The 26,076-nt window shown below is 35.9% G+C and overlaps 2 protein-coding genes across 2 annotated transcripts in view; both read right to left on the bottom strand.

The window, feature by feature from the left end:
- Positions 1–3,400, bottom strand: part of LOC132182587 (scarecrow-like protein 34) — a 5,390-nt gene extending 1,990 nt beyond the window's left edge. The window contains exon 1 of the mRNA XM_059595915.1: positions 3,039–3,400. Coding sequence (XP_059451898.1) covers positions 3,039–3,400 — 362 coding nt within the window. The remainder of the gene's footprint in view (positions 1–3,038) is intronic.
- Positions 3,401–10,730: 7,330 nt separating this feature from the next.
- Positions 10,731–12,222, bottom strand: LOC132190023 (GATA transcription factor 16). The gene is made up of 3 exons (XM_059604904.1): positions 11,618–12,222; positions 11,397–11,528; positions 10,731–11,267 (listed from the first exon to the last, which is right to left on the bottom strand). The coding sequence occupies exons 1-3, from the start codon at positions 11,654–11,656 to the stop codon at positions 10,992–10,994; spliced, it is 447 nt and encodes a 148-aa protein (XP_059460887.1). The 5' UTR covers positions 11,657–12,222; the 3' UTR covers positions 10,731–10,991.
- Between the last annotated feature and the right edge of the window lie 13,854 nt (positions 12,223–26,076).

The following is a 26,076-nucleotide window of genomic DNA, read 5'->3' as shown; positions in this document are numbered from 1 at the left end:
AAAAGGCAAAAGGGTTTGAGTGTGATACCTGAAACAAAACAAAACAAAAAAAGGTGCGTGTGATGGGCCAGTTGGCAATTATGGGTCAGGTCCCTTGCTAACGTGGGACATTCTTGGACCACATTGTCTCAAGGCATATTATCAACCATTGTTTTTTTTTTTTTTTGAAAGGATATTATCAACAAGTAACGGTAGCACGTTTGCTTGACAATATTAATATAATAATACATCTACCATATATTTTCAATAATATTTGAGGAGATTCATGTTTGAGTCGGGCCTCCATTTGGGGCCCAATTTTCTCTACTTCTCCTATAAACCCTCTTCATTTTTTTAAGGGTTGATCCAAATTTAAAGGTTTGGTTTGATCCACCCTCCTGTTCACCACAGGTCCACAACCCACTTGAAGAAAGAGTCTGTTTGGAATTGCGTTTAAAAAATAGAGCTTTTAAGTCAAAAAAAGTTTTTTGGCAAAAGCTTCATTTTTAAGTTTCTGCCAAAAATGAGTTTTTGTCATTTTTGGGCTTTTTGAACCCTTAAAAGTGCTTTCAATCTCATTTACCAAACGGATATTTTTTTCCTTCAAATACACTTTTAAGCCCCTCGAATTTGCAATGTATTTTATCTTAAGGGCATAATTAGTTAAAGCGGCAGTTAAACAAATCATAAATCAAATTCGAATAAAAGAAATTCAGAATTGTATCTATAATATTATTTGGCTAGAGCAACATGCTCTGTATTTATGAGATGAATAAAAAAATAAAAATAAATAAAAAAATTAAAAAAAAAACTCCAACTACATTTGGGTTGGTTGATGGGCCTCATTACCATGAATAATAATAAGGTCTATGATAGGTGTGTATTGGAACTCTATATAACCTCCGGCTCCAGCCCAACAAAACGAAAAGCCTCGACCCAAAAAAAAAGAACGTAATGTGCCAAGGCTAAAACAGAAAATAAAAAAGGCAAAGGCCATGGACCCCTAAAAAAAAGTGCTTTATTTGTTTGTCTTCATTTTTTTTTTTTTTTTTTTTCATTTCTTTTATACCCTCCTACTGAGATTTGCTCCACCTTCCCAATAATTTTCAAAGAACGTTTATTTGCAGGAAACAACGAAAAAAAAAAAAAAAAGAAAAAAAAAGAAAAAGGAAAAAGAAAATGATAGCCAGTTAGCCACCTAAAGAGATGAGAAAGAGGAGTAAAATCCAGCTACTATCAAGTGTTGTTTGCAACACATAATAATATATACATATTAATTATATTATAGGGTTTACTTCCGTAGGTATTTTAAGTTCTACAAATTATTACATTATTGTGTTCTAGTTGTAATTTTATGATTGTCTAACAAATTATTTGAAGGCTAAGGGGCCGGGGCCTTATTTATTTATTTATTTATTTTTTTAAAACAAGGGGGTCTTTTGGATAGTTCAACTAAAAAAAATGGTTAATTACCTTTTTAGTACTTAAATTTGCACATTTTTTTTTTTTTTTTTTTTTTTTCACTTAGGGTTCAAATCCTATCATAAATGGTACATGACTTATGGAATAAGACCAACTTAATACCTTAGTTAGGTTCCATTACGTCCCTAAGAGGTAGCTTAATCCGCTGGGACCACGCCTAATGAAGCTAGAGTTTACTAGTTCGAATCCCCCTCCTCCCCCTCGGAATAGGATCTTCTCCAGTCCATAATGGACTAGAGAATATCCAGTTCATGGCTGAAATTTCTTCTTAGAAATCCTACAGCCACAAATAGGACACTTGTCCACTACAAAAAATATATATATATATATATATATAATTTCAAATTAAAAAAATAATAATAAAATGAGAAGTCGGGTTACCTATCTACTAAGGGGTGGCCGGACAATTTATTGGCATTTGGGTGGTCCGCCACCCCCTAAAACCCAAACTAGTAGGTATATCGCTTTGGCTCTTGGGTGGTCCCGCCAGCTCTATACAACAATTTTTTTTATTATTTTTTTTTGTAAGATCGTTCCTTGGGTGGTCCTGGTGGAGCCGGGCCACCCTGTGCCTACCACTGGAGGACCTAAGCCACCCTGTGGCCCTTTAGTGTAATGGGCGAAATTTTTTTTTTTTTTTTTTTGATCTCTGCCTTTGAGGTATCCGCCACCCCTCTAAGTGGAATATATAGGGTGATCTAAGCTACCCCACTCTGCTAACTCAGGTCTCACACCCTCAATGGGTGGCTAGCATCCCTTTAATTTTTATAATTTTGTTTTATAATTATTTTTTAAAAAAATATATAATATTTTATTATTATTTTTATTAATTAGACAGATGTCTTATTTATGGCCTCAGGATCTATTTAAAGAGATCCTGACCATTAACTGGATATTCTCCCGTCCAAAATGGACTGGAGATGATCCTCTTCCCCTCCTCCCTCTATGTGGACATGTCAAAAAAAAAAAGAAAAAAGAAAAAGTTAGGTTCCATTACACTCCCTCACACATGTCATCACATAAAAATGCCACGTGTCGTAAAAAATCAAAATAAAAATAATTAGAAAACTAAACTCTTAAAAAATGAAAATTTACCCCATAATTTTTTTTTTTTCTGAAGGGTGTTTTTATTATTGATTATTATTATTTTAATTTTTTTAGGACACGTGGCATTTCCTTAGTTTGTGCTAGCAGAACCTAACGAAGGTATTAAGTTGGTCTTTTCCCGTAAGTCAGGTGCCATTTGTGACAAGATTTAAACCCCAAGTGGAAAAAAAAATAAAAATGTGCAAACTTAGGTACTAAAAAGATAATTAACCAAAAAATAAGGGACATGTGTGAGTAAATGTCATTTTTAAAAATGTTGTGACTTTTTTTTTTTCTTTTCTTAGGAAAAATTTGAAATCTTATTAGAGTCACTGTGCTAGAGCAAATTGCTCTAACAAAATAGTCTTGGAAATACAATTTGGAGATTCACTCCATACAATATCCACTCCATTTTTGGCAACAAATTTAGAAAGAGAGTGTGTAGCCCGGTTCCCTCCTCTCTTGACAAAGCTCATTTTCCAGTGGTGAACATCTGGAGTTCAATCTTGATATTTTCCACAACATGACCCAGTCGACTCCAATTAGCCTCTTCGCAATTAACAGCATCTACAAGATTTTTAGCATCCCCTTCCAGATGCACATGAGTGATCCCCATGTCCCGGCATAAGTCTATAGCCACCAATGCCGCCATTGATTTAGCTGCTATCGGTGAGGGGTTCCCCCCACAAGAGAAACATCTCGCCACTACCACTTGTCCACAGCAGTCCCGTATCACCACCCCACCTCCCATTCGCCCCTTTTTACAGTTCAAAGCAGCATCCCAGTTAGCTTTAACCCATCCCGGACTTGGAGCTTCCCATTTGTTTGGACCCTCAACGACGTTGTTGTGCATATTCGTGGGCCTCTCATCCTAAGCAGCCTTGAAATCTTCCAAAGCCCATTTTGCTTGGTTAAAAATGGTGGTCGGATGAGAGAACAGTCCACCATGTAATATATCATTACGTCTCAGCCAGATCCTTCTGGCTAGCCCTGTAAATTAGCTCATCTCATCTTGGGTACACTTTTGAAATATCCATTCAACGACCTCTAGAAAACTGGGATTAACAAAACAACTCTTCTGGAATTTTACAGGGTCCATACCCCAAACATCCGAACCTGCCGGACATTGCTATAAAATGTGAAAACTCGTTTCCACCATGAAGCCACAGATTGGGCACTCGGGATCCTGAATTACCTTCCGTTTGAGGAGATTTTCCCTGGAAGGGAGGATGTCATGACAAGCTCACCATAGAAAAAAAAATTTCGACGTTCGGACACGCCAAGCCCCACAGCTTTTTCCAAACTTCATTGGCCCCTCTACTAGAGGAGCTCGCAGCTGAACCCGTTACATCATTTTCCTATTGCATATGGTAAGCACTTGTGACGAAAAAAATTCTGTTTGCAATACCTGTCCAAATCAAGGTGTCAGGCTGGTTTGTTCGGCTAATATGAATGGATTGGATCAACTGGACCTCCTCCTTGGAAAATATTCGCTCCAATAATGGGACATTCCACACCTTCCAATATGCATCAATTAATTCCTTCATAGTGGCATATGAACTGAGGGCATTCATTGGAGAGATTATTCGGAACGTTGATGGGTTAGAAATCCACCTATCCTTCCATATTCGAACGGTAGCTCCATTCCCAATACGCCAAAATAGACCCTCATTTAACACATCACAAGAGCTATGTATACTCCTCCATGCAAAGGACGGCCTTGCACCCACCTTAGCATCTAGAATAGACCCATCCAGATAATACTTCGCTTTCTTGACCTTCGCAACTAAGCTCTCTGGTTCCTTCCATAGTCTCCAGCTTTGTTTTGATAATAGGGCCCTATTAAAAAGATTGAGATACCGAAAGCCCATTCCACCCAAGCTTTGGCCATACTCATCTTCCCCCAACTCATCCAATTAATTCGGGTCTCATTTTCTTGGTGACCCCACCAAAATTTTTGCATTTTAGAATTGATATCCGAACAAAGGCCTTTTGGCAATAGAAAAATACCCATACAGTAAGACGAAATTGCTTGAATTACCGCCTTTAGTAGAATTTCCTTACGAGCTTGGGATAAAAATTTCAGCTTCCAATCTTGCAGTCTTTTCCACACCTGGTCTAAAATGCCCTAGAAAGCTGTTGTGAGTGATTTTCCCACCAAAGCTGGACGGCCCAAATAAGTGTCATAACGTTGGTTAGCTGGTACTCCTACAATTGCCAAAATTGCTTCCTTATCCACCACTATCATATTTTTGCTAAAAAAACACGAGGAGATCTTATTATTGTAGAGTCACTGGCCCTATGCTTTTTCATAAAGTTGCAAAATATTATGCAACCTTTCCCATTGTGTGACGCTAGCCTTGCAAAATAACATATTGTCATCCGCAAAGAACATGTGGCTTATTTGGGGGGCCCCTCATAGAAGTAGATACCCTGTCAAAGCCCCCACCCCATTAGTATTATTTATCATTGAACTCAAAGATTCTGCACATAAAAGGAACAGATATGAGGAAATGGGATCTCCTTGTCGTATAACCCTCTCCGGAATAATTTTCCCACTTGGCTTCCCATTCACCATCACCACATATTCGACCGTTGTAACACACATTATAATGAGTTGTGGGCTTTGCTCATGTCCGACTTTACCGCCATATAACTCTTCTACTCTTTTAGCCTCGTGTGCATTGTATGGAGAGTCTCCTAGGCTACCAAAACATTATCTGTGATTAATCTCCTTGAAATGAAAGCACTCGGAACTGGAGAAATAATGTTAGGCAATATTTTTTTAAGTCTATTCGCAAGAACTTTGGAAATCAACTTATACGTCACGTTACATAAACTTCTCGGTCGAAATTCCGTAACACAAGTAGGATTCTTCACTTTCGGAATAAGAGCAATATTTTTCGAATTCAAAAAGGAAGGCAAAATACCCGAATTGAGTGTATCTAGAATTGCTTGACAAATGCCGTCCCCCACCGTACTCCAATTGGATTGATAAAACCCCACAGGAAAACCATCAGGTCCTAATGCTTTTAGAGGAGCCATTTGAGATAAAGCCATCTGAATCTCGTCCACCATGAAAGGTTTCAATAATTCACAATTCATCTCGTTGGACACCCGAATTTCCAAATTTTGTAAATATGGCTCCATATCTCCTGCAGCATCAGAAGTAAACAAATCTGAAAAATAATTAATAAACGCCATTTGTACCTCCTCCATCGATGTATATTGGACCCCCTCTGCATCTGTAATATTGAAAATGCGGTTTGATTTTCTACGGGCAGTAGCACATGCATGGAAAAACCGCATGTTGCGATCTCCCCCCCCCCTAAGCCAGTCTGATTTCGCTCTTTGTCGCCATCGGAGGTCCTCTTTGTCAAGCAAATTCGATAAATCCTTCCGGACAGATCGCATCTCCACCCCATTCTCGTCTCCTCCACTATTCTGGAGATCTTTAAGTCTCCTTTCTAACTCGGTGATGGACTTTTGCATGGGCTCACCTGTAACTTTCTGCCACCTCACAAGTCCTTTATGACAACAGCTAAGTTTGGCATTAATCATTTCCCACTTAGGGTCTATTTGAGATTGCGTTTGAGAAGTCTAGAAGTGTTTTTAACACTCAAAAAGTCCGTTTAAAAAAAAAATACTCATTTGGTAAAAAAATTAAAAGAGCTTTTAAGAGTTAAAAAAGCCTAAAAATTGCTAAAATGCACTTTTAGCAAAAGCTTAAAAATAAAGTTTTTACCAAAAAGCTCTTTATGACTTAAAAGCTCTATTTCTCAAACGCAATCTCAAACAGGCTCTTACTCGTCTCACCAAAAGGTAGCACCCATTGTTCCTGCAACACCTCATAGAAGCCTTCATCTAATTTCCACCTTTCCTCATATCTAAACCGTGCACCACCCTGCCTGCCCCAATGTTCTTCCGTCAGGTTCAATAATAATGGCGTATGGTCCGAACATGGCACCACCTTCACTACTACTTCGGCTAATGGATATATCCCCGCCAAGCCGCATTAGCGACTCCCCTGTCCAGGCGAACCTTTGTGAAATCGGTATCTTCTCAGCAATTAGTCAAAGTAAATTTTGAACCAATAAAACCCAAGTCCGACAACTCACAAAATTCCAAGGTTTGTTAAAAGGCTAGCATTTGGCTGTTCGGGCGTCCCCTACCACCCTACTTTTTCGATTGTAACATTATTTCGTTGAAGTCTCCAATACATACCCAAGGATAAGGAGCAAGGCTTGCTAGGTGCTTTAATAGGGCCCAGGCTTTGTGTCGTTTAGAGGCATCCAGTTGACCATAGAAACTGGTAAATTTCCACGACTCTTCTCTCTCCAAACACCTAATCAAACCATTTATGTGCTATTGGCTATAGTTTTGTATTGCCACCGAAGTCTCATCCCCCCATAGTAATGCCAAGCCTCCACTCTTTCCCACACTATCCACTGTGAGCATATTAGAGAACTCCAACTTTCGTCTAATGGGCTCCATACGATCTCTACGTAACTTGGTCTCCATGAGAAAGACCAAGAAGGGTTTCTTTTGCTTCACCAACCGATGAAGCCCTCGAACTGTCCGAGGGTTTCCAAGCTCTCGGCAGTTCCAGCTCAAAATCTTTATTGCAGTCGGTGGGGTTGTAAAACAGCTGCCACCATTCCCGATACACTTTGATTTACTATTTGCCCACTCACTTTCCGTCCCTTAGAAGCATGACTAGGGGTGATTTGATGGAGTCAAGGTTCGACCAATTTGATGGGCTTCACGTGAAATATTTAATTTAAATGGAGGGTGATTTGACGGAGTCAAGGTTTGATCCCATGACCTTTGGCTCTGATACCATGTTAAATTACTAGTTATCCCAAAAGTTTAAGCTGATAGGAAGATGTAAATTTAATTACTCATAATGGCTCAGTTGCAAGGTGTCCAAATGATGAGATTTGGACAAAATGATTTGGTTGGAGCATCGCAAACTAGAAAGCAGTTTTAACCTAGCCAACTTAGTCTAAAAACCTCAGTTTTCTCCCGGTCTATATAAAGTCTCATAGCCCATGACTTATAGACTTGAAGAGAGGTGGTTTCTTAGTTGTTTTGTAGAATTTTTTTAGAGTTTTTGAGCCTAATTAATTTTGTATTCTCTCATTGATAATTCTCTTCATTCAAACCATAGAAAAACTTTCAGCCATCCGAGTTTTGATTTGAAGTGAAACATGTTCATTCATGAAGATGATCCATATAGAAGAAGATCGAAAGTTTTAAACTCACTACGATTGAAGGTGAGTGTATCATTTACCGAAATTGCAAATTGGCTCTTCAGAGGTACCTTTATATGCAAGAATTATCAAACTATCATTTAGGTTGTATTTAAATAGGAGCACTTAAGTAGTTTAAGTCGAGAGTCATGTTCAAAATAACATATTTAATTTTTTTTTTTTTTTTTTTTTTTTAAAAAGGCCATTAATGTATTTCAAGTGGAAAAATGTTAGTTTTTTTTTGGTTTTGTTTTGTTTTGTTTTGTTTTGGGTATTTGAGCTTTTATTGATTATGAATTTTGGTTTGCTAAAATCAGTTGAAAATATAATCTATATTGATATATAGGTAGATCAATATTATTATTATTATTATTATTATTATATGTTCACACAAGAAAAACTAACGGGGATGTGATATTCGAACTAGTGACTTTCACTTCATAAGACGTAGTGATCATAAAGTTTACTAGGATTTGTACTTCCTAGTTACACGGGAATAGAATTCATATTAGATGCGATATATTATGTATGTAATCCAATAACTCTAATTAGAGTAAAACTCTATATTCCGTCTAAAAAAAGAGTAGAAGTTTGTAATGAAAATACTTTATAATAATTTAAATTTAATAAATGATGAAATTATTGTACTCTGAGTTTAGAATGGTCTAACGTAAAATCCCGAAAAAAGTGTTAAATAAGGTGGGTTTAAAGCGCAAATAGTGTAGCCGTAGGGAGCATAATGGTTTTAGGCTTTAATTTGATGTAATAGAAGTAGGGAGCAAGATTTGCAATAATGGAAATAAAGGCGGCTGGCTCATAATGTATAATGTGGTCAAAGTTTAACAAAAGAGGATGGGGGGATGATGATGCTTTGATGGAAACACGGATTTACTGAGGGGTTGCCTTTTGGGAAAAAGCCTATATTAGAGCTTTCCATTGTCTTTACTTTACAAAGGTTAAAATATTATCATTATTTTAACTCTAGGGCTTTAGATTGCCAAAGTTTTGTCATGTCTAATGATAACATTTTCCTCTTCCATTCTCCATAAGGATGGTAGGTCCAAAAGTCATCAGCTTCGTGATATATTTTTATTTAGGGTGACAATACGTATTTATATATTCATTTTGAGTTGTGTCGATACATGAATATAACATTATATAAGTCAATTCTAATTCAATAATTATACAACTCTTTCTAGGAAAAAAAGAACCTCAAACTTCTTTATAGAGTTTTCCGGAGAGTATCTTATCTCTCTTATTCCTATGCTTTCCCTCTTTAAGATTTTACTTTTGGTCTCCTCGACTCCTCCCTCTTCCTCCCCCATCTTGTTTCTTTTCCTTTTCTAACCTCATCTGCTTTCAATAACCATCTCCACACCCACACGTTCATGCCACATGTCGCCCAAGCGAGCATGTCTTGCACGCGCCGCCACCTAAGCTGCACCATTTTTAGCCTCGTGTTAAATCAACGGCTTGCTCTTCATTTCGCTCAAGCAGCTTCGATCCAACCAATTCCAGTGCTCTTTCCCCTATTTTAGTCTCCAAGCTCGTTGTTGCAATTGGTGTTTTGACAGGCATATCTGTCTTTGGTCTGCTAATTCAAATTGTCTTTCGTGGCACCATTGTTCTTGGCTGAGGAGCCAAGTATCAAATGGGCAGTGCCAACTTTTTAGCCCATTCCCAATAGTCTTTTGGCTTAAGTTGCACTATACTCGTTGTTTTCGGGTGTTTGTTGGGTTGCCTTGCCCTTATTTTGTGTTGTGGTGGATGTCTTTCTCTCCTTTCCCTTCATCCCTTTGTAATTGCTTCCCACAAAAAAAAAAAACACAACTCGACCTATTTAGTTAAACGAGCATACCTCTTAACCCTAAACATGGATTTTTTTCTTTTTCTAAAAAAAAAAAATTGTTAATTTCGTGTTTGGTTCATATTGAATTTTTCAAGTAGAGAAATGCTAAGAATATCAAATCTTTTACTAAAAGAACCTTACCAAACTGATGTATAACTCATTTATTGGAAATGAACAAAACAATCAATTAATAGAAATATAACGGATACCAATGAATGACTTACACATCTGTTTGATAAGACTCTCTTGGTAAAAGATTTGGTACCCTTAGCATTTCTCTTTCTACAGTTTTTATATCGCATATGGAATTCAAGTCATGTTGATGCATGAGTATTAAGTCAACCATAACCCTATCCATTTATTAAACGTGTCAAACTCCTTAACTATATAACTCACTTATTTTGAATTAAATTTGTGTCGAATTTGCATGTGCCATACAATATTGACAGCTCTTTAATTGTACCATAACCCTATCCATTTATTAAACGAGTCAAACTCCTTGGCTATATAACTCACTTATTTTGAATTAAATTTGTGTCGAATTTGCATGTGCCATACAATATTGACAGCTCTTTAATTGTACCTTAAACCAAGAAGTTGAACTTATGTCGCCCTACTAGGTTTTGTCCCTCAATTGGACCAATACTTTGTTTGAGTGCTTATCTTTTTCCTTTTCCCTCCGCACCAAAAACCAAATGGGTGTAAAAATATGAATCCTACCAACTTCGTTCCGTACAAGCAAAATGTTTTTAATTGTTTGGCTTTCTCATCACTCCCAAAAGCAAAACAGCGGGAAATACAAATTTCACATTCCCTCTCTTCTTCCATCCCAATTTCTGAGAACTAGAAAAACCCCCCAACAAAACAAAATACTTCTATGATTGAAATGCAAAATATTAATTAATAAATAAATAAATAAAAGAAAGACCTAAGGGAAAATGTGCTAGGAGAGTACAAAAAGAGCCCACTCTCACATCATCAAGTACCATCTGTTAATTGTTTTAATTTTTTAATTTTTCACTTTCTGTGCAACATTTGACTAAAGGGCAAGTTTTGAACATGAAACACAGAAGAAGAATTAATAAAAGGCTAGAGAGAGCCGCAAAATGTAATAAACAAAATTAGGATCGATCGATTTCCACTTCTTACACTTCTTGAGATACACTTCAAGAGTCCCGGAAACAGTTAGTTAAATACTAAGAACAGCTATAGAAAATTAAAGAACAAATTCCCCTAAAATTAAATTAAAAAAAAAAAAAAAAAAACTAATAGAAGATACACTTGAAAGGTTAGGAACCACAATCCAACTCCTAAAATTTCTAACGCCTTGTATTTTTGAAGGCCTAAGCATAAACAGAGCCATAAGAGAGAGCCATAAGCAGCACAGCCGCTTGTTCCTCCTCCCCCAACTTCTTCCTCTGCCTCTCCACAGACGATCTCTGCATCAACACCTCTCTACCCAAAGCCAACAGCCTCTGCTTCAAATTATAACCTAGCTTATGATTACTGTTATTGCCGCCGCCAATACTTGTTTTCTTGGCCTTTTTGTCCTCTTTGTTCAAACCCAGAGTAGCTCTTCTCTTCTTCCTGCTTCTGATCCCGCACGCATTACACAGCGACTGCAAAATCAAAATCAAGATCAAAATCAAAATCAAAATCTGATTCAAACCCAATATAATTTTTTTTTTTTTTGATTAATTAGTGCTACGAATCGGGCTTTTTGGTAGATAATATTAATAGCTATGTACCTTTGGACCAGCTGGGCCTCCTCGCCAGAGAGGGGTCTTAGAGGTACCGCAATCGGCGCAGGTCTTCTTGTGGCTTTCTTCGGATGAAACCCCATTTGGGTTTTTGGTATTCACGTCCTCAGACTCCGATCCCTGCACCAGAACACGAAATCAACCCGATCAGCAACTTGTTGGATCAAGATCACATATCAAACAGTGAAAAGAAGGTCATGATCACTCACTTTATCGCTCAGATCCACCATCTTTTTGCAATCTATCATGAAGATCTGAACCAGACCCAGATAAGAGAAACCCGGCACCTGAGCTGGGTATCGCTTGTTTTGCTCTAGCACTGAACAGAAAGTGGGCGAGTCCTTCAACGCTACAACCCCTATGAGGAGCGCAGAACTAATGGGGATCAAAACAGAGAGATCAGAGAGACCACTAGAGAGAATCAAAGCCAGAGAGCACAATAGACAATGAAGCTTTTATTGCTTATTCTAAATGAGAGAATCTACGGTTGCTGAAACGGAAAGTATGGGAATCTAAAGAGAAACCGACATGCAGTGAGGGAGTGAAGGAAGCACTGTGTGCGCGCACAGAGAGAGAGAGAGAAAGAGAGAGAGAGAGAGTGAGCGAACCGACACACGCACCAGCCGCAGCAGATCTAAAAAGACCACCTTATATAAATGGGACGCGAAACCCTAGCCCCCCAGGGTGCATCTGAAAATGACCAGATTGCCCATGCCCAAAACTTTTTGATCCAAAAGAGCAACCCCGCCAAATACTGAAAAAACGAGAGGGTTGCTGAAATGAAAGCACAGGGGCGCCATGGAGGCAAAGGGTGATTTGGTGGAGCAGTTAAATTCCCATTTTGGGGCAGAGATGTTAGACCCTCTGCTCCGTTTTGGTAGGTCAACTGGGGTACCGCATTTTGGGTTAAATTCGTTTTTCCCAATAATTAGCTATTTTCCTGGTTTTATACTTTTTTTGGTATTATTATTATTATTATTATTATTTGTACAAATTCTCTGTATTCTTGAAACCCATTGGGGTTCCAAACCAAAAAAAAAAAAAAAAATCTGTTTATTAACTTTTAGGGGGTTTTTAGTTTTTGATTGGAGAATCTATGACGTAAATGTTAAAATAGAGTTGAAGATTTTGTTATTTCAAGTTTATTAATTATTTTTATCCTAAAAAGTTATATACTTTTTAAAATTATCATTAAATTTGGATTTAAGATGAATTAATATTAAATTTTGATTAAATAATAATTTCAAAATTTATATCACATTTGGGGATAAAATAAAGACAAAAGTCTTACTTGTAGCTTTACTTGTACTTGAGAGAATATGAAACAAAGAATGAAATTGAGAAGAAATGGAAGAAAAATATAAATGTTTGGAGGTATTATATTTGAGTTTAAAAATTAAAGAAATTAATAAAATTTACGATTTGACTCTTGTTTTTCATTTGTGTCTTCTCAAGAAAGAGTATTAAAAATAGAATTTCACATGATTTAGGTAAAAAAAAAATAGTTGTCTTGTAAAATAACTTTGATTCAAGATTTAATCTCAAAATGACTTCATTTTATCTAAGAAAATGGAACTCTATTGCTTCGTCCCCAATTGGTAGCTTAATTGGTTGGAGACTATGCTTTATGAAGCGGGAGTTACTTGTTCAAATTTCTCCCCTCCCTCTTGTGTGAACATATAAAAAAAAATAAAAAAAACTCTATTGTCTCATTTTCTTGTTCTCATTCTCTTTACGTTCTCGGTCTCTCACTCTCTCTCTCTTGAGCACTCTAGTCTAATTTGAAAAATAGTTTTGTGGTGTTATTTGTGATTATGTAGACCGTAATGTTTGATAGATTTCTTATGTTGTAAATTTGTAATATTTTGTAAACATTGAATAATGTAATATGTAATGAATTATGGTGTGCATGTGTATAGTGTATTGCATGCATTATGTGTGTTGAATGTTGATACTTTATTTATGTGTATTTCATGCATTTAATATTGGGTAATTTGGCTTGGTACTTTGAAATGTAACTAAACCACTAAATTGACATTTTGTGTCCATTATCTAGCTATGGACATTATTTGAAGTCAATTCTTTTGTTTTTGTTTTTTTCTTTTGTTTCTTTCAATTTACTTATATTGCCCAAAGTTTATAATAGATGTATTTTTTTTCATATTAGAATTCAATTTATAAATACTTGTATTGCCCCATGTGTGCAATTCAATTTGTATTCTTATATTACAATTTACATGTATATTTAGTTCAAAAATTGAACTAAGCCCATCTTAAAGAGCTCATAAAAAACTTCAAAAAACAGATCCATATAAATTAATTCTATAGTTTTTTTTTTAAAAAAAATCCCAAATTTAAAGCAGATGTCACTAGCGATAAGTACAAAAAATAAAATAAAATAAAAAATCACCTACATGTGTGCAATTATGGAATCCACCCTAAATAGGCGAGCAATTACTAAATTCCACCCTTCGTTGAGTGCATACGTGAAATAAGGTATTATCCATCCATATAGTGCAGTTCACACCCCTAATTTCACTCGAAAATGATTTAAATTGAAGTGATATGAGAACGAACCATTTCACAAGTTAAATTTTATTTTATTGCATATAGTAGTGTATATAATGTCACATCAATTATAATTTTTAAATAAAGTACCAACATATTTACCATATAACAATATATACACTATTAAAAGTTAAAACTATGAAATATAATATGAACCATTTAATAATTCTTTCTTCAAGTAAAGTCTTGATCTAGAAGGAAATGTTTGGTCCACTTGAGAGGGAATTGAAATTTCATTCTCTAGTTTATTATTATTTAAAAACATCTCCTAGACAAGGAAATGATAGGCTCACTATTCCTTTCTATTTTAGTCCCTCCAATTATTTCTATCCGACCAGTGGCGAAGCCACACAATTTATATTGGGGTGCCACTAAATTTTTTTTGGCATCCTATATATATATATTTTGAAATTTCTGCATTAAAATTCAACTGTGTATTACTTTCTGAAATGTCGGCTTCTTTCTTTTTGAATAATGAATCAATAATTTTAAGCTTTGACATGATTAATGAACCTAAAATTTTCAAGTTAAATCACGACCCCATAAGAGACAATCAATGTTTATAAACATTAAACAACAAAATAAGCAATCATACGGATATTAAACATTTAAAATAGTGTCAAGTGTCTATAAACTATTGATTTCCTCCAAACCGGATATTTCCATAGGACATCAATTTCCTCCAAACTGGTATAAAGGAAATATCCTCCAACCATGTAAAATAATGTCAAGTGTCTATAAACATTTAAAAGACACATTAAATTTAGTCTTTTTTTTTTTTTAATTCCAGTCTCATTAAAGACCACAACGCCCTTACATCACAAAGCAAAAAACTCTGAAAACTCATAGCCAAAGCTACGAGGTTACAAATTATAGATGCTTACTTAAAAATCAAACATTCAAAACCTATTTATGATATCAATATCCCCTAACTTATGACTACTTTTCAGTTGTAACACAGGATTTGTTCCAAACAAATTCAACTCAATGCATAGGTAGCTCATCTTCCTCGCTCTGAAAATAGATCACATCCACAACTCAAAGGCCTGGACAATCCTTATTCAAACAAAAATACAGACAACCAAAAATAGAGAAAACCTAGCCCCAACAAAAAAACAACCATAAAAGCATAGATCTGCTCCTAAGAAGACTAGATCTATTCCTCATCAACCCAAAACGGTTGAAAAACTACATCATTTTCCTCGTAGATCGCTCACGAGAGCAGATCTAAAGAGAAAACTATTATTCAAAACAACAAAACAAGCAACACAACCAGCAAATCATCAGCGACCGGAGTGGAGGAGATGATGGGCACTGGCCAACGTTGGCACGTGGTGGAGCGGATGGAGGAGAAGGGAGGCGCAACACCTTAGAGGGCGGGCGGTAGTGGCTAAAGTTGCTGATTTCTGGCCGAAAAACACCTACAAAAACAAAGAAAACCAGTGGAAAACGCGCAAAAGGGGGGGGAGGGGGGGAATTAGGAGAGGGGAGAGGAGGAGGGAGCAGATCCCTCCTCCTCTCTTTGACGGCTTGGTTTTTTAAGACTAGGGAAGACATAGGAATTAAGATAAAAATTTAGTCTAAATTAGTAAACTGCTATTAATGAGGTTAAGAATTTAAAATACTTTTTAAATATTTATAGACACTTAGTGCCATTTTACATGGGTTAGAGGATATTTCATCTTTACCGGTTTGCAGAAAATTTCTGTCATATTACCAAATTGATGACTATAACAATTTCTATCTTGATTTGGGTCTTTAATTAAACGTCACCACATAAATGATCAACCAAGCTTCTATGTTTTCAAACCTTCATGTGAATCCTAGCATGCAGGTATTGGTTCTTTGTCAATCTAAATTTGATATAAACCCATACGAGTATATCAATGACATAAGTTAGTGTATGTTCTTCAAGAGAATCCGAACCTTCTTCGAACCGATTGTTTAAAAATAAACTTTTCTTTTATATCAGTTTTAAAATGGTGCAGTTTTTTATTTATAAGTTTTAAATTAGAAAAAAAAAAAAAAATCACTTTTGCCACCTTTAACACCATTGAGAAGTAAAGTACACAAAAACTTTTCACCCTATTAATTGTTTTAGGAAAAATATATTATAAGTCCTTAAATCAACGCGCTAAAATTAAAAACTTCTTAGGTTTTTTTTTTTTCTTGATAATTTACTCCATGGGTCAATCGAAACTACAATAAACTCCTTACCATCAAAATTTTTTAACACCTATTAAGGCCACTCAAAACGCACTGTTTTACCTGATTAAAATATTAATTTTTTATTAATTTAATTTAAAAAATTAAATCTAAAAATAAAAATAAAATAAACAAAATTGAAGGGTGGCCAGGGGGTGGCAGCGGCTACCAGCCAAGGGGGTGGCAGCGCCACCCCTACCCTTCAATTTTTTTAATTTTTAGATTTAATTTTTTTAATTAAATTAATATTTTAATAAGGTAAAACAATGTGTTTTGAGTGGCCCTAACGGCTGTTAAAAAATTTTGATGGTAGAGAGTTTATTGTAGTTTCGATTGGCCCAGGAAGTAAATTGTCGAAAAAAAAACCTAGGGAGTTTTTAATTTTAGCGCGTTGACTTAGGGACTTATAATATATTTTCCCATTATTTTATTATAATATAGTGAAAAGTTTGAATTATACCCTTGGCCCTTCGCTTTCCTTTTATTTTTTTAGAAATCTTTAAGGGTCGATAAGTTGGATTAACATATTCTCCAGAATATTCAGTTAGTTTTTTTTTTTTTTAATTGAGAGTCCTTATAAAAATCAATCCGAAAATTCATGCTCGGTAACTAAAATGTTCTGAATACACATGGACTATCCTCCATCTATACCTGGTCTAAAGATTGGCAAAAGGCAAGTTTCGCAAGGTGATGGGCCACTTCAATTGCCTCCCTCCCAACATGCTCGACTGTCCAGTTTGTTGGCTATTCAGGATGATTATGCTATATTTAATTAATTTCCCACCCAACCTCATCTCCTGCAACATCCACATCCAGGACCTCCCCCAAAAGACTCTCCTATTTTGCGCCCCACTCCCCTATTCATGCACACTAGAGGCATGTCATAGATTTGCACCCAGAACGGCGAGTGAGAGAACGTCCTCTGAGAAGGTGGGGCTGTTGCCATCGAAATCATTCAAAATCAAGATGTGCTGATCAAACAACCAAGGCCGCCCCTCAAGAACCCTACGTTTGTCGTCGCAATTTGAGAACTCAAATAATCACATGTTCTCTTGCAATTATTTGAACATGATACTCCCACAATCCTCCATAGCCACTTAAGCATGACTTTGAAAGCTTCTTTATTGATGCGCTACTCTGACCCAATCCTCTGAAGAAATTCATAATGAAATATAAATAAATTGCGAAAATAAAATAAATGAGACACAAAGATTTTTACGTGGTTCGGTCAACAACCTATATCCACAGATAAAGCCCATAGGGCTACATTAATTTCTTATTAAATATTCGGTTAGTTATATTAGAGAGATGTTTTTATCCCATAAAAAAAATGAAAATACCTTTCAAATATAACTAACAAGATACTCTCAAGTTCAAATAGAATAAATAAGTTATTCATATTTGTTTGGCTCATATTCTGCTACAAATTCAATAGATTAAACATTAAATTTATGAGATCCACTATTGACTTATGCAGAGTTTACATTAGTTCACAGATCTAATTAATGATTAATTTATAAGATAATATATGCTAAATATGAAGAAAATATTGACCAATAACATTTCTCTCTATTTTTCATGGTAAGGTCCAATATCAAACTATAGATTTATAAAGTTAATAACATAATACCTAATTTTTGGCTTACATGCCTGCCTTTGCCTGCCATTCAAAAAGAGAGGGAAGACAAAATAAAATAAAAAAATTTGTATTTTCATAACATCTAAATTTGAAATCTACTTTTAAACCCTCCCTAACACACAATCACGTGCAAATTGGCGGGAGATCACTATCACCATGGCGGGAAACTCCTAACTGACGTGTCCCATTTATGGTCCTTTTTTTTTTTGTTTGTTTTTCTTGGGGGACATATAAAATAATAATTAAAGCAACAGATTGCAATTACACATGGGAATGGGAAGGATCCTGGAGGATCCTTCTTGGCAGTCAGCCCTGACCACCTTTTTAATTTGTCGTCGAAGTCCTACCACCATAACCATTTCTCTATCATCTACAGCAACTGCAACTCTCAAGTGGGATGAACCAATTGATAAATGTCAATAGCCTAACTCACTCTTGTCACATCTTTTTAATATTAAATTCAGTATTTTTACGCTCACATGTATATACATAAACAATTTATTAACCACAGTAAAAAGAGGCATGGTGTTCAAAGCAGGAGAGTAGGCTATAGGATTAAAACCTCTTTCCTTCAAGTTATCATGCACTCCCCCTTGTGCATGGGGTGACACACGTTCTACAATGGCCGGGACGAAGGGTAATGAGATCCAATGGGTATTTTTACTCGCTATTGAATAAAAAAGGCAAAACTTAATTGTAACACCCTTAACATGTTAGGGTTAGGTTCATCGTTTAAATCTCTCAAAGGCGCAAAAAATGACGAAAGTCTACCAAAGCAATTGACTAAATGCAAAAATAGATGCATAATAATTGAAATAATGTCAAACTAAAAACTTTATCAAATGCGAACATGTTTGGTCTAAACTAGTTCGAAATACTAAGAGACTTATTAAATTAAAGAGAAATGTAAGAAAGATTACCTTACGCGAAAATAGATTTTGGAGAGGTTAAAAACTAGTTTTGATGTCCTTGAAGCTGATTGGAGTTGTAGAGAAAAATAGATGTATGAGATTTCTTGAGAAAAAGAGAAGTGGCCAAATTTTTGTGCTTAAGATTCTAGACTTCTTTGAGAGAAAAGGTGAGAAAGTGATAATTTTGTGAAAATGAGAAATAGTAGAAAGAGAAGAAGAAGAAAAAATGATAGTTTGAGAGAGAATGGGAGTGAGCAGCTGTTACGTGAATGATTTTTGCAAACACAAATGCATAAAGGGGATAGATTTTAGGCTTTGAGAGAACCTAAAGCTTAGATTATGAGAAAATTTAGACCTTTTAAATTTTGAGAAAACCTAAAAACCTTTTTCAAACTCAAGTTTTATGATTAATTTTATGATTTATTTATTAATGAGCTTAATGTTTTTAAATAGACAATTACTATACATAGTGAAAATAAAAGACCAAATAGAATAAACTACTCCAATAAAAATACTTATCTCTAATATTTAAATTTTAATCACTACTTCTAATGTTATCTATAAAGATGACATATTATTTTAAGGTATTTTAATCCTAAAATGTCTCTATTATTAGACCCCTAATAGTAGCCGAATTTTACGATAGGTTTTTGGTTTTTTCTCTACTTTAGGCTTAAAATTGTAAGAGTAAAATGTTTTAGAGAAAAAGAAATGATATATACCGAACAATTATGTAAAAATATTTTCAAAATTAATAGTTATTAAATATTATTTTGTGTCTTAAGAATATTTTAAAATTGAAGGTTTTAAAGAGCATTGAATGAAAAAAAGTCTCACATTGGAAAGAGAGAAAATAAAGTTGGCATTTATAACGCTCACTAAACTTTAAGCTATTAAAAAAGCTTGGGTGTATACTAGTATACGCTAGTACGGTGCGAAGCTCCGGACGCACACGCACACGCGGCATAGGTTGTAGGGCACTTTGATGGTGCACTTGGCACGAAGCATTGGAGCTCAGAGCGATCTAATCATGACCATTCATTTTTGGACGGTCAAGATTGTTTGATCTAGTGGTTTGATGTAAACCGTATGATGCTTCTAGGTAAATCCAGTGGTTGGATTTACTATACTGTAATTAAAGTTGATTATAAAATCAAATTAACTTTGATTAAATGGTTGAGATTAAATAATTAAGATCTAATTATTATTAGATAATTATTTAATCTAACAGTCAGAATTAAGTGTCTGTTGGATAAGCAGTTTAATTTCGAAATTATCTTATTAGCAATTTAATTTCGAAATTTAAAATTATCTGACTAGTGGATAATTATCTCTAATTATTCAATTAATTTAAAATCTCTTCTTTGTATTTTTAATAGGAAAATGTTAGGTGTTCTTTTAGTATTCTCCTGGTGTTCTCCCAACTATGATGTGGCTTTTTTTAATATATCATTGAGTCTTTGTCTTTGAATAGAATAGAAAAATCAAAGGGTATTTTCGGTTTAATTTCTGCAAAACGCAATTAAATACAAAGGTTTTCTAGGCTCTATTGTATCTAGACAAATATTTGTTGTTACCCTTTTGCATACCATTTTTGGTGAGGGTAAATAATTTCTTAAGGAAAGTGACATTGTAACACACATCAATTTCGTTTTTTGTATTTTCCTCTTTATTTTACAAATTATTCCGATTTTATGCATTAAAATTGATGTAACGTGGTCATGTCAATAAAAAAACCCATTTTCACCAACTAAATGCTACGAGGAGATAATGCCATATCAGCTGAAGTGTATGGAATTAAAATACTTGTTTGTTTTGTATATATCATTTCTCCTCAAAAAAATTTATTGTTTGGTAAGAAATCAAGTAGCCGAATGAAATTGGAGGGTTATATAGCATGGGTAATATATATGAATGGTTGGGCACCTATAGGATCAATGTCTCATAAAAGTAAATATATATAACTTCTTTTTATTTTTCTTTTAAATTTGTAAAAAAATATGAAAAAATTACTGACACCAATTAGTTTTCTTTTAAAAGTAACTTTAACTTTTAATTTTTTTTTTTTTTTTATTAATTGGTTCTAATCATTCATATATTGCAAAAACAATCATTCCAAACGATCATAGTTCTTGCACAATCTATCATCAACCAAGCCCAAAGCTATTTTAGCTAAGCAATGTGCAGCTCCATTAGCAACTCTGCTAGCATGTTGTACGTTCCACTCATTGAAACATTTCAGTTTGGCCCTCGCATCATTCACCGCTTGTCCATACAAGCTCCAACATTCTTCCTCCTTCGTCAAAGCTCGAACTATCATCAACGCGTCCCCATCCAGGATGGTGCTATAAAGGTCCAGTTGTGTTGCGAGTTCCACTGCTTTTCATGCCCCTAAAGCCTTAGCCATTGTCGGTTCAGACACATGTCCCTTGCTTGCGCAGAGCATTGCTAAAGGCCACCCTTCATGGTTGTAGACAATGACTCCTATTCCCATCCTATTCTTATGGATGTCAAGAGCTGCATCCCAGTTAATTTTTAGATGCCCAAGACTAGGTTTTTGCCATACTATTACGGGAGACGGCCTGAGGATCTTTGCCCTTACATTCCTCCTCTGTGAAGCCTTAGTACAAGCATCAACTTGTTCCATAGCTCGTCTAAGCAGTGAGGGTGGATCCAGAAAATGACCGCAAAAAATGACCGCATTCCTCATCAACCAAATTTGCCTAGCTACCGTTGCCACAAGTAGCATTTGATTCGCATCAAGTCTCTCCAGCAAACTTCTCAGTGATATATATGAAGTCAGCATCATCACTTGTACTCTTATAAATCTAGGGAGCACATTCTATCCACACATTCTTTGCTGACGGACAACTCCAAAGAATGTGTCCTATTGTTTCAGTTTCCATTCCACAAATAGGACAAAGAGGATCCAAAGTAATATGTCGTCTAAACAATCGCTCCTTCGTTGGTAAAATATCATTGCAAGCCTGCCATAGGAAAGTCTTGACCACTCTTGCCCCCTTGATCTTCCAAATCTCCTTCCATAATGATTCTAGCACCTATGGATTGGAGCACATTGAAGTCCCCTTGATCGTCTCTCATACCTCGCTCTTTTGCCATGTGATATGCACTACGCACACTGAAGTCCCCATTTTTAGCACCCGCCCAGACTATTTGGTCACACCGAGTCCGTGGACAAACTGCCAAGCCACATATTTCCTTCGCTTCATCTTCATTAAACACATCTTGCACTGAATCTATATTCCACCAATTACTATCAAGGTCTAACAGCTCACTCACCATCGCACTTCGGTCTAAAACTCGCTCGCTCGCCTAAGCTTCATACACCATCGGTTTGGGTAAACACTTGTCATCCCATATACAAATTGACTGGCCATCTCCCACTCTCTACTCTAGTCTCTCATTAAGAAAAGACTTAGCTTTCCATATACTCCTCGAAGTGTAAGAAGGCCTACTCCCTAAATTGGATTTAAGATATGTTCCCTTTGGGTAGTATTTTTCACGAAAAATTGTTGTGGCCAATGTATCAGGTTTTTGGAGCAATCTCCAACCTTGTTTGCCACGAGGGCTAAATTAAACATCTCAAGGTCCCTGAACCCTAGGCCACCCTTCTCCTTTGCCCTGCCCATTCTACTCCAACTCATCTACGCAAAATGAGAGTCATTATCCTTATGTCCCCACCAAAATCTGGACATCATCGAGCTTATGTCCCTGCATAGTCCTTTTGGAAGTAGGAAAACACTCATCGTGAATGCGGGAATGCCTGAACAGGCTGAACTACCACCTTCAAGAGAACTTCATTTCCTACTTGAGAAAAGAATTTTTCCTTCCACCCATTTATTCGCTCCTAGATCTTTCCTTTTAGTTCCTTTAAAAAAGAGCTCACTCTTGACCTCCCAATTAAAGCTGGCAAACCTAAATACTTCTCATACCTCACTGTAGAATTTACTCTTGAAGCTGCCATAATTAGTGACTTAGCCTCTATCTTTGTATTCCGACTGAAAAATATAAAAGTCTTCTCACGGTTCAATTTCTGCATCGATGCCTTCTCATACTTCTCCAACGCCTCTTGAATTCGCACCCATTCCACAATAACTTTGAGAATAAAAGAAGAATAGAAAGATGATATAAAATTTCTTGTATCATAAATAGTTGATGAATCCCAACTTTAACCCAAGTTATGCCTTTATCATTTTTCTATCCAAAATTCCATGTGGATGATTAGCGAAAAGAAAGGGCGAGTCACATTGGGTTAACCAAGTACGTTGCTCCATAGAAACCACATGAAATGTAATTAGATTATTAGATAAAGATAATCACACAATTTATTTGTCTTGACTTGAAAAGAAGACAAAAGCATAAAAAGATGCTAGAAAAGAACAATCGTAATCAGATGGCGCAGAGCCGTAGATTTACATACAATAAAGACACAAAATAATTGCCACATATTATCTATCTGATAAGGAAGGAAAATGAAAGCTCACGAGACCGCATGGTTTGTCTACACTCTACAAGACCTGACACGTACAAGGACCACAGCGCATCATATGATCAAAACCTTCTTATTATTACTTTACCATTATTAGTAATTTACAGAGGTTTTATTATTTTTTTTTTTTAAGAAGAAAGGAATCTTTCTCTCCAAATGATAGCAAGATCGTTATAGAAGGGCAATGTGGGCCTTTTACTTACTTTTTTCTGATTTTTTTTTTTTTTCCCCACGAATCCCCATCCAAGGAGAATCTCAAAGGACACGTTTGATTTGAATATCGGAGGGCCCCAATAAGCAAATACAAGAGGGGGCTTGACTCTTGAATATAGATGTCATCAATAAAGCAGTCATAGAAAATATCCTCCCCGTTTTAAATTCTTTTTATTTTTTTTTATTTAACGTATTTTGAAGGGTAGTATTGTTCAAAAAATTTCATGATAATAGTGTATTAAATACATTACCTTTTAAAATGCACTAAATATAAGAAATTGAAAAAATTTAAAATGGAGGGATCATTTTCCAGCAAACATGGAACAAGATTCTCTATAGTTCAAATGAACGAGATAATATCTCGTTAGTTATAGTGAATAAGTATTTTTATCTTTTTATTTTTTAAATAAACAAAAATATCCATCCACTATAACTAACTGAGTATTCTTTTCGAAAAAAATGGAGAGGATCCTAGCAAACATGCCCTCCCTCTGACACACTTCAAAAAAGTGAAATTTATTGCTCTTTATTTAATTATCAAGCATTCAGAGTAAATGCTATTTACTGCTCATAAGTACAACCTCCACCTTTCCTCACCATTATTGAAGGTCGACGAGGAATGTGCAATTTTGTTTTGTTTTGTTATTTTTTTTTTTTTTTTTTTCATCAAGCGAATTGAACAACAATTGTTATCTCATTCAGGCCTTCAATAAATACTCCAACAACACCAATAGAAAATGACTGTTGGATTTCCGTCCTCTCCAATATAAAAACTAGGGTTAAATATTATTTCAGTACTTGTGGTTTGTACTAAAATTAAATAATTATCTGAGTTTTTAAAAATATCGCAAATGATACCTACAGTAAGCCAATAAACTTACTTGATATTTCTGTCAAGATTCCGTTAAATTTTTTAACGAAATGCCACATTACCCTTACATGTGGGCACCACGTGGTGTGATATCTAAATTTTTGAGTGCCACATGCCGAACCAACATATAGGGGGTGGCTGGCCACCCCGTTTGGCCTGGGGGTGGTTCGGCCACCCCCTTGGCCAAACCCTCAATTTTTCTTTTTTGAGGGTTTGGCCCAAGGGGGTGGTTCGGCCACCCCCAGACGGTTGGCCTGGGGGGGCTCAGCCGAACAGGGTGGCTGGCCATCCCCTATGGGGTGGTTCGGCCACCCTAGCGTTTTTTTTTTTTTTTTTAGTTTTTTTTTTTGGATATTTATTTTAAAGAAAATAAAATATTATGTGGCACTCAAAAACTCAAGTACCACGCCATGTGGCTCCCACGTGTAAGGGTGATGTGGCGTTCCATTAAAAAACTTAACAGAATCTTGACAGAGGTACTAAGTGAGTTTATTAGCTTACCACATGTACCATTTGCGATATTTTTAAAAACCCAAGTGACTATTTGATTTTAGTGTAAACCACATGTACTGGAATAATATTTAATCCTAAACACTAAATCCTAATTCTACACTGTGACAAGTGAAGTAATCCTCCCTTCTAGACCTAATATCCTCAGATTTTCCATTTTTCCCCTTTGATTACTATGGGTGTGATGGTCTGGCTGAGACTTTACATACATCATTTTTTTCATGGATTGTGCTTTTGCTAGGGCAATTAGGGGCTCATTAACACCTCTGTTTTTGCTAATCTCCTTATGCAGGAATGGGCAAAAGCTCTGATCAATCCTAGGTCTGATTTGGGCGTCCCTATTGAGAAAATTTTGGAGTTTTAACTTGCTGCCTTGATTTCTATGGACGAGATATGGATGTCAAGGAACAAATTTATCCACGGCAGTGTTGGACCTGATGCTCATACTTGTCTCCAGGGCATCAATGTTTCTTTCCGGAACCACCTGAAGGCTTGGAAGAATAAGAATGCTCAGGCTCTTCCAGCAGCTTGGCTCCCTCCGCCTCTTGGATCTTTCAAGATCGACTTTGATGTGGCGATTCGTCCACTCTTCAGTGTTGCCTCAGCTGTTCTTAGTAACCATTCCGGTTGGATAGTGAATCAGTGATAGCTTGCACACAGAGACTGCCACCAACTAAAGTTTCTTTTGGTTAAGCGACTGCCGCCCTCCTTGGTATACACATAGCCTTGCTTTATGGCTATTTGTTTATCATGCTTAGGGCTGTTAAGTGAGCGAAGCGTCTCGCGAGCAAGCTCGGGCTCGGCTCGCATAAGCTCGGCTTGTACTTGACTCGAATATTAAATGAAGCATTTCATGAACACAAATCCTGGCTCGAATATTAAACGAAGCAAGTTCGGCTCGACTCGGCTAAGCTCGCGAACAGCTCGTTATATATATATATATATAAACTAAGTAATACATAATTAATTATAAATCTCATAATTATTAAAACCTTAAAATTGTATTTATATTTAAGTGTTAGAGAATGAAAAATTCTAGACCCTTCGTGATCAAAGAGAGAGAGAGAGCAATCATTAAAAAGACCTCGATTCAATTAGAGTAGACCCAAACGAAAGGAAGAATAATCAAGCAGAAACTATTAAGGGAGATTGCGAAAGACATAAACTATTGAAGAATCAAACAGACCCAAACACTATCACTACCTGTCTGGTGAGCGAGGGTGAGAGAGTGGGAAATGAGA

This window comes from Corylus avellana, chromosome ca1 (genome assembly GCF_901000735.1).
Source record: "Corylus avellana chromosome ca1, CavTom2PMs-1.0".
Classification (NCBI taxonomy): domain Eukaryota; kingdom Viridiplantae; phylum Streptophyta; class Magnoliopsida; order Fagales; family Betulaceae; genus Corylus; species Corylus avellana.
Note: the sequence above shows the minus strand (reverse complement) of the source record. Positions and strands in the feature narration are given on the sequence as shown.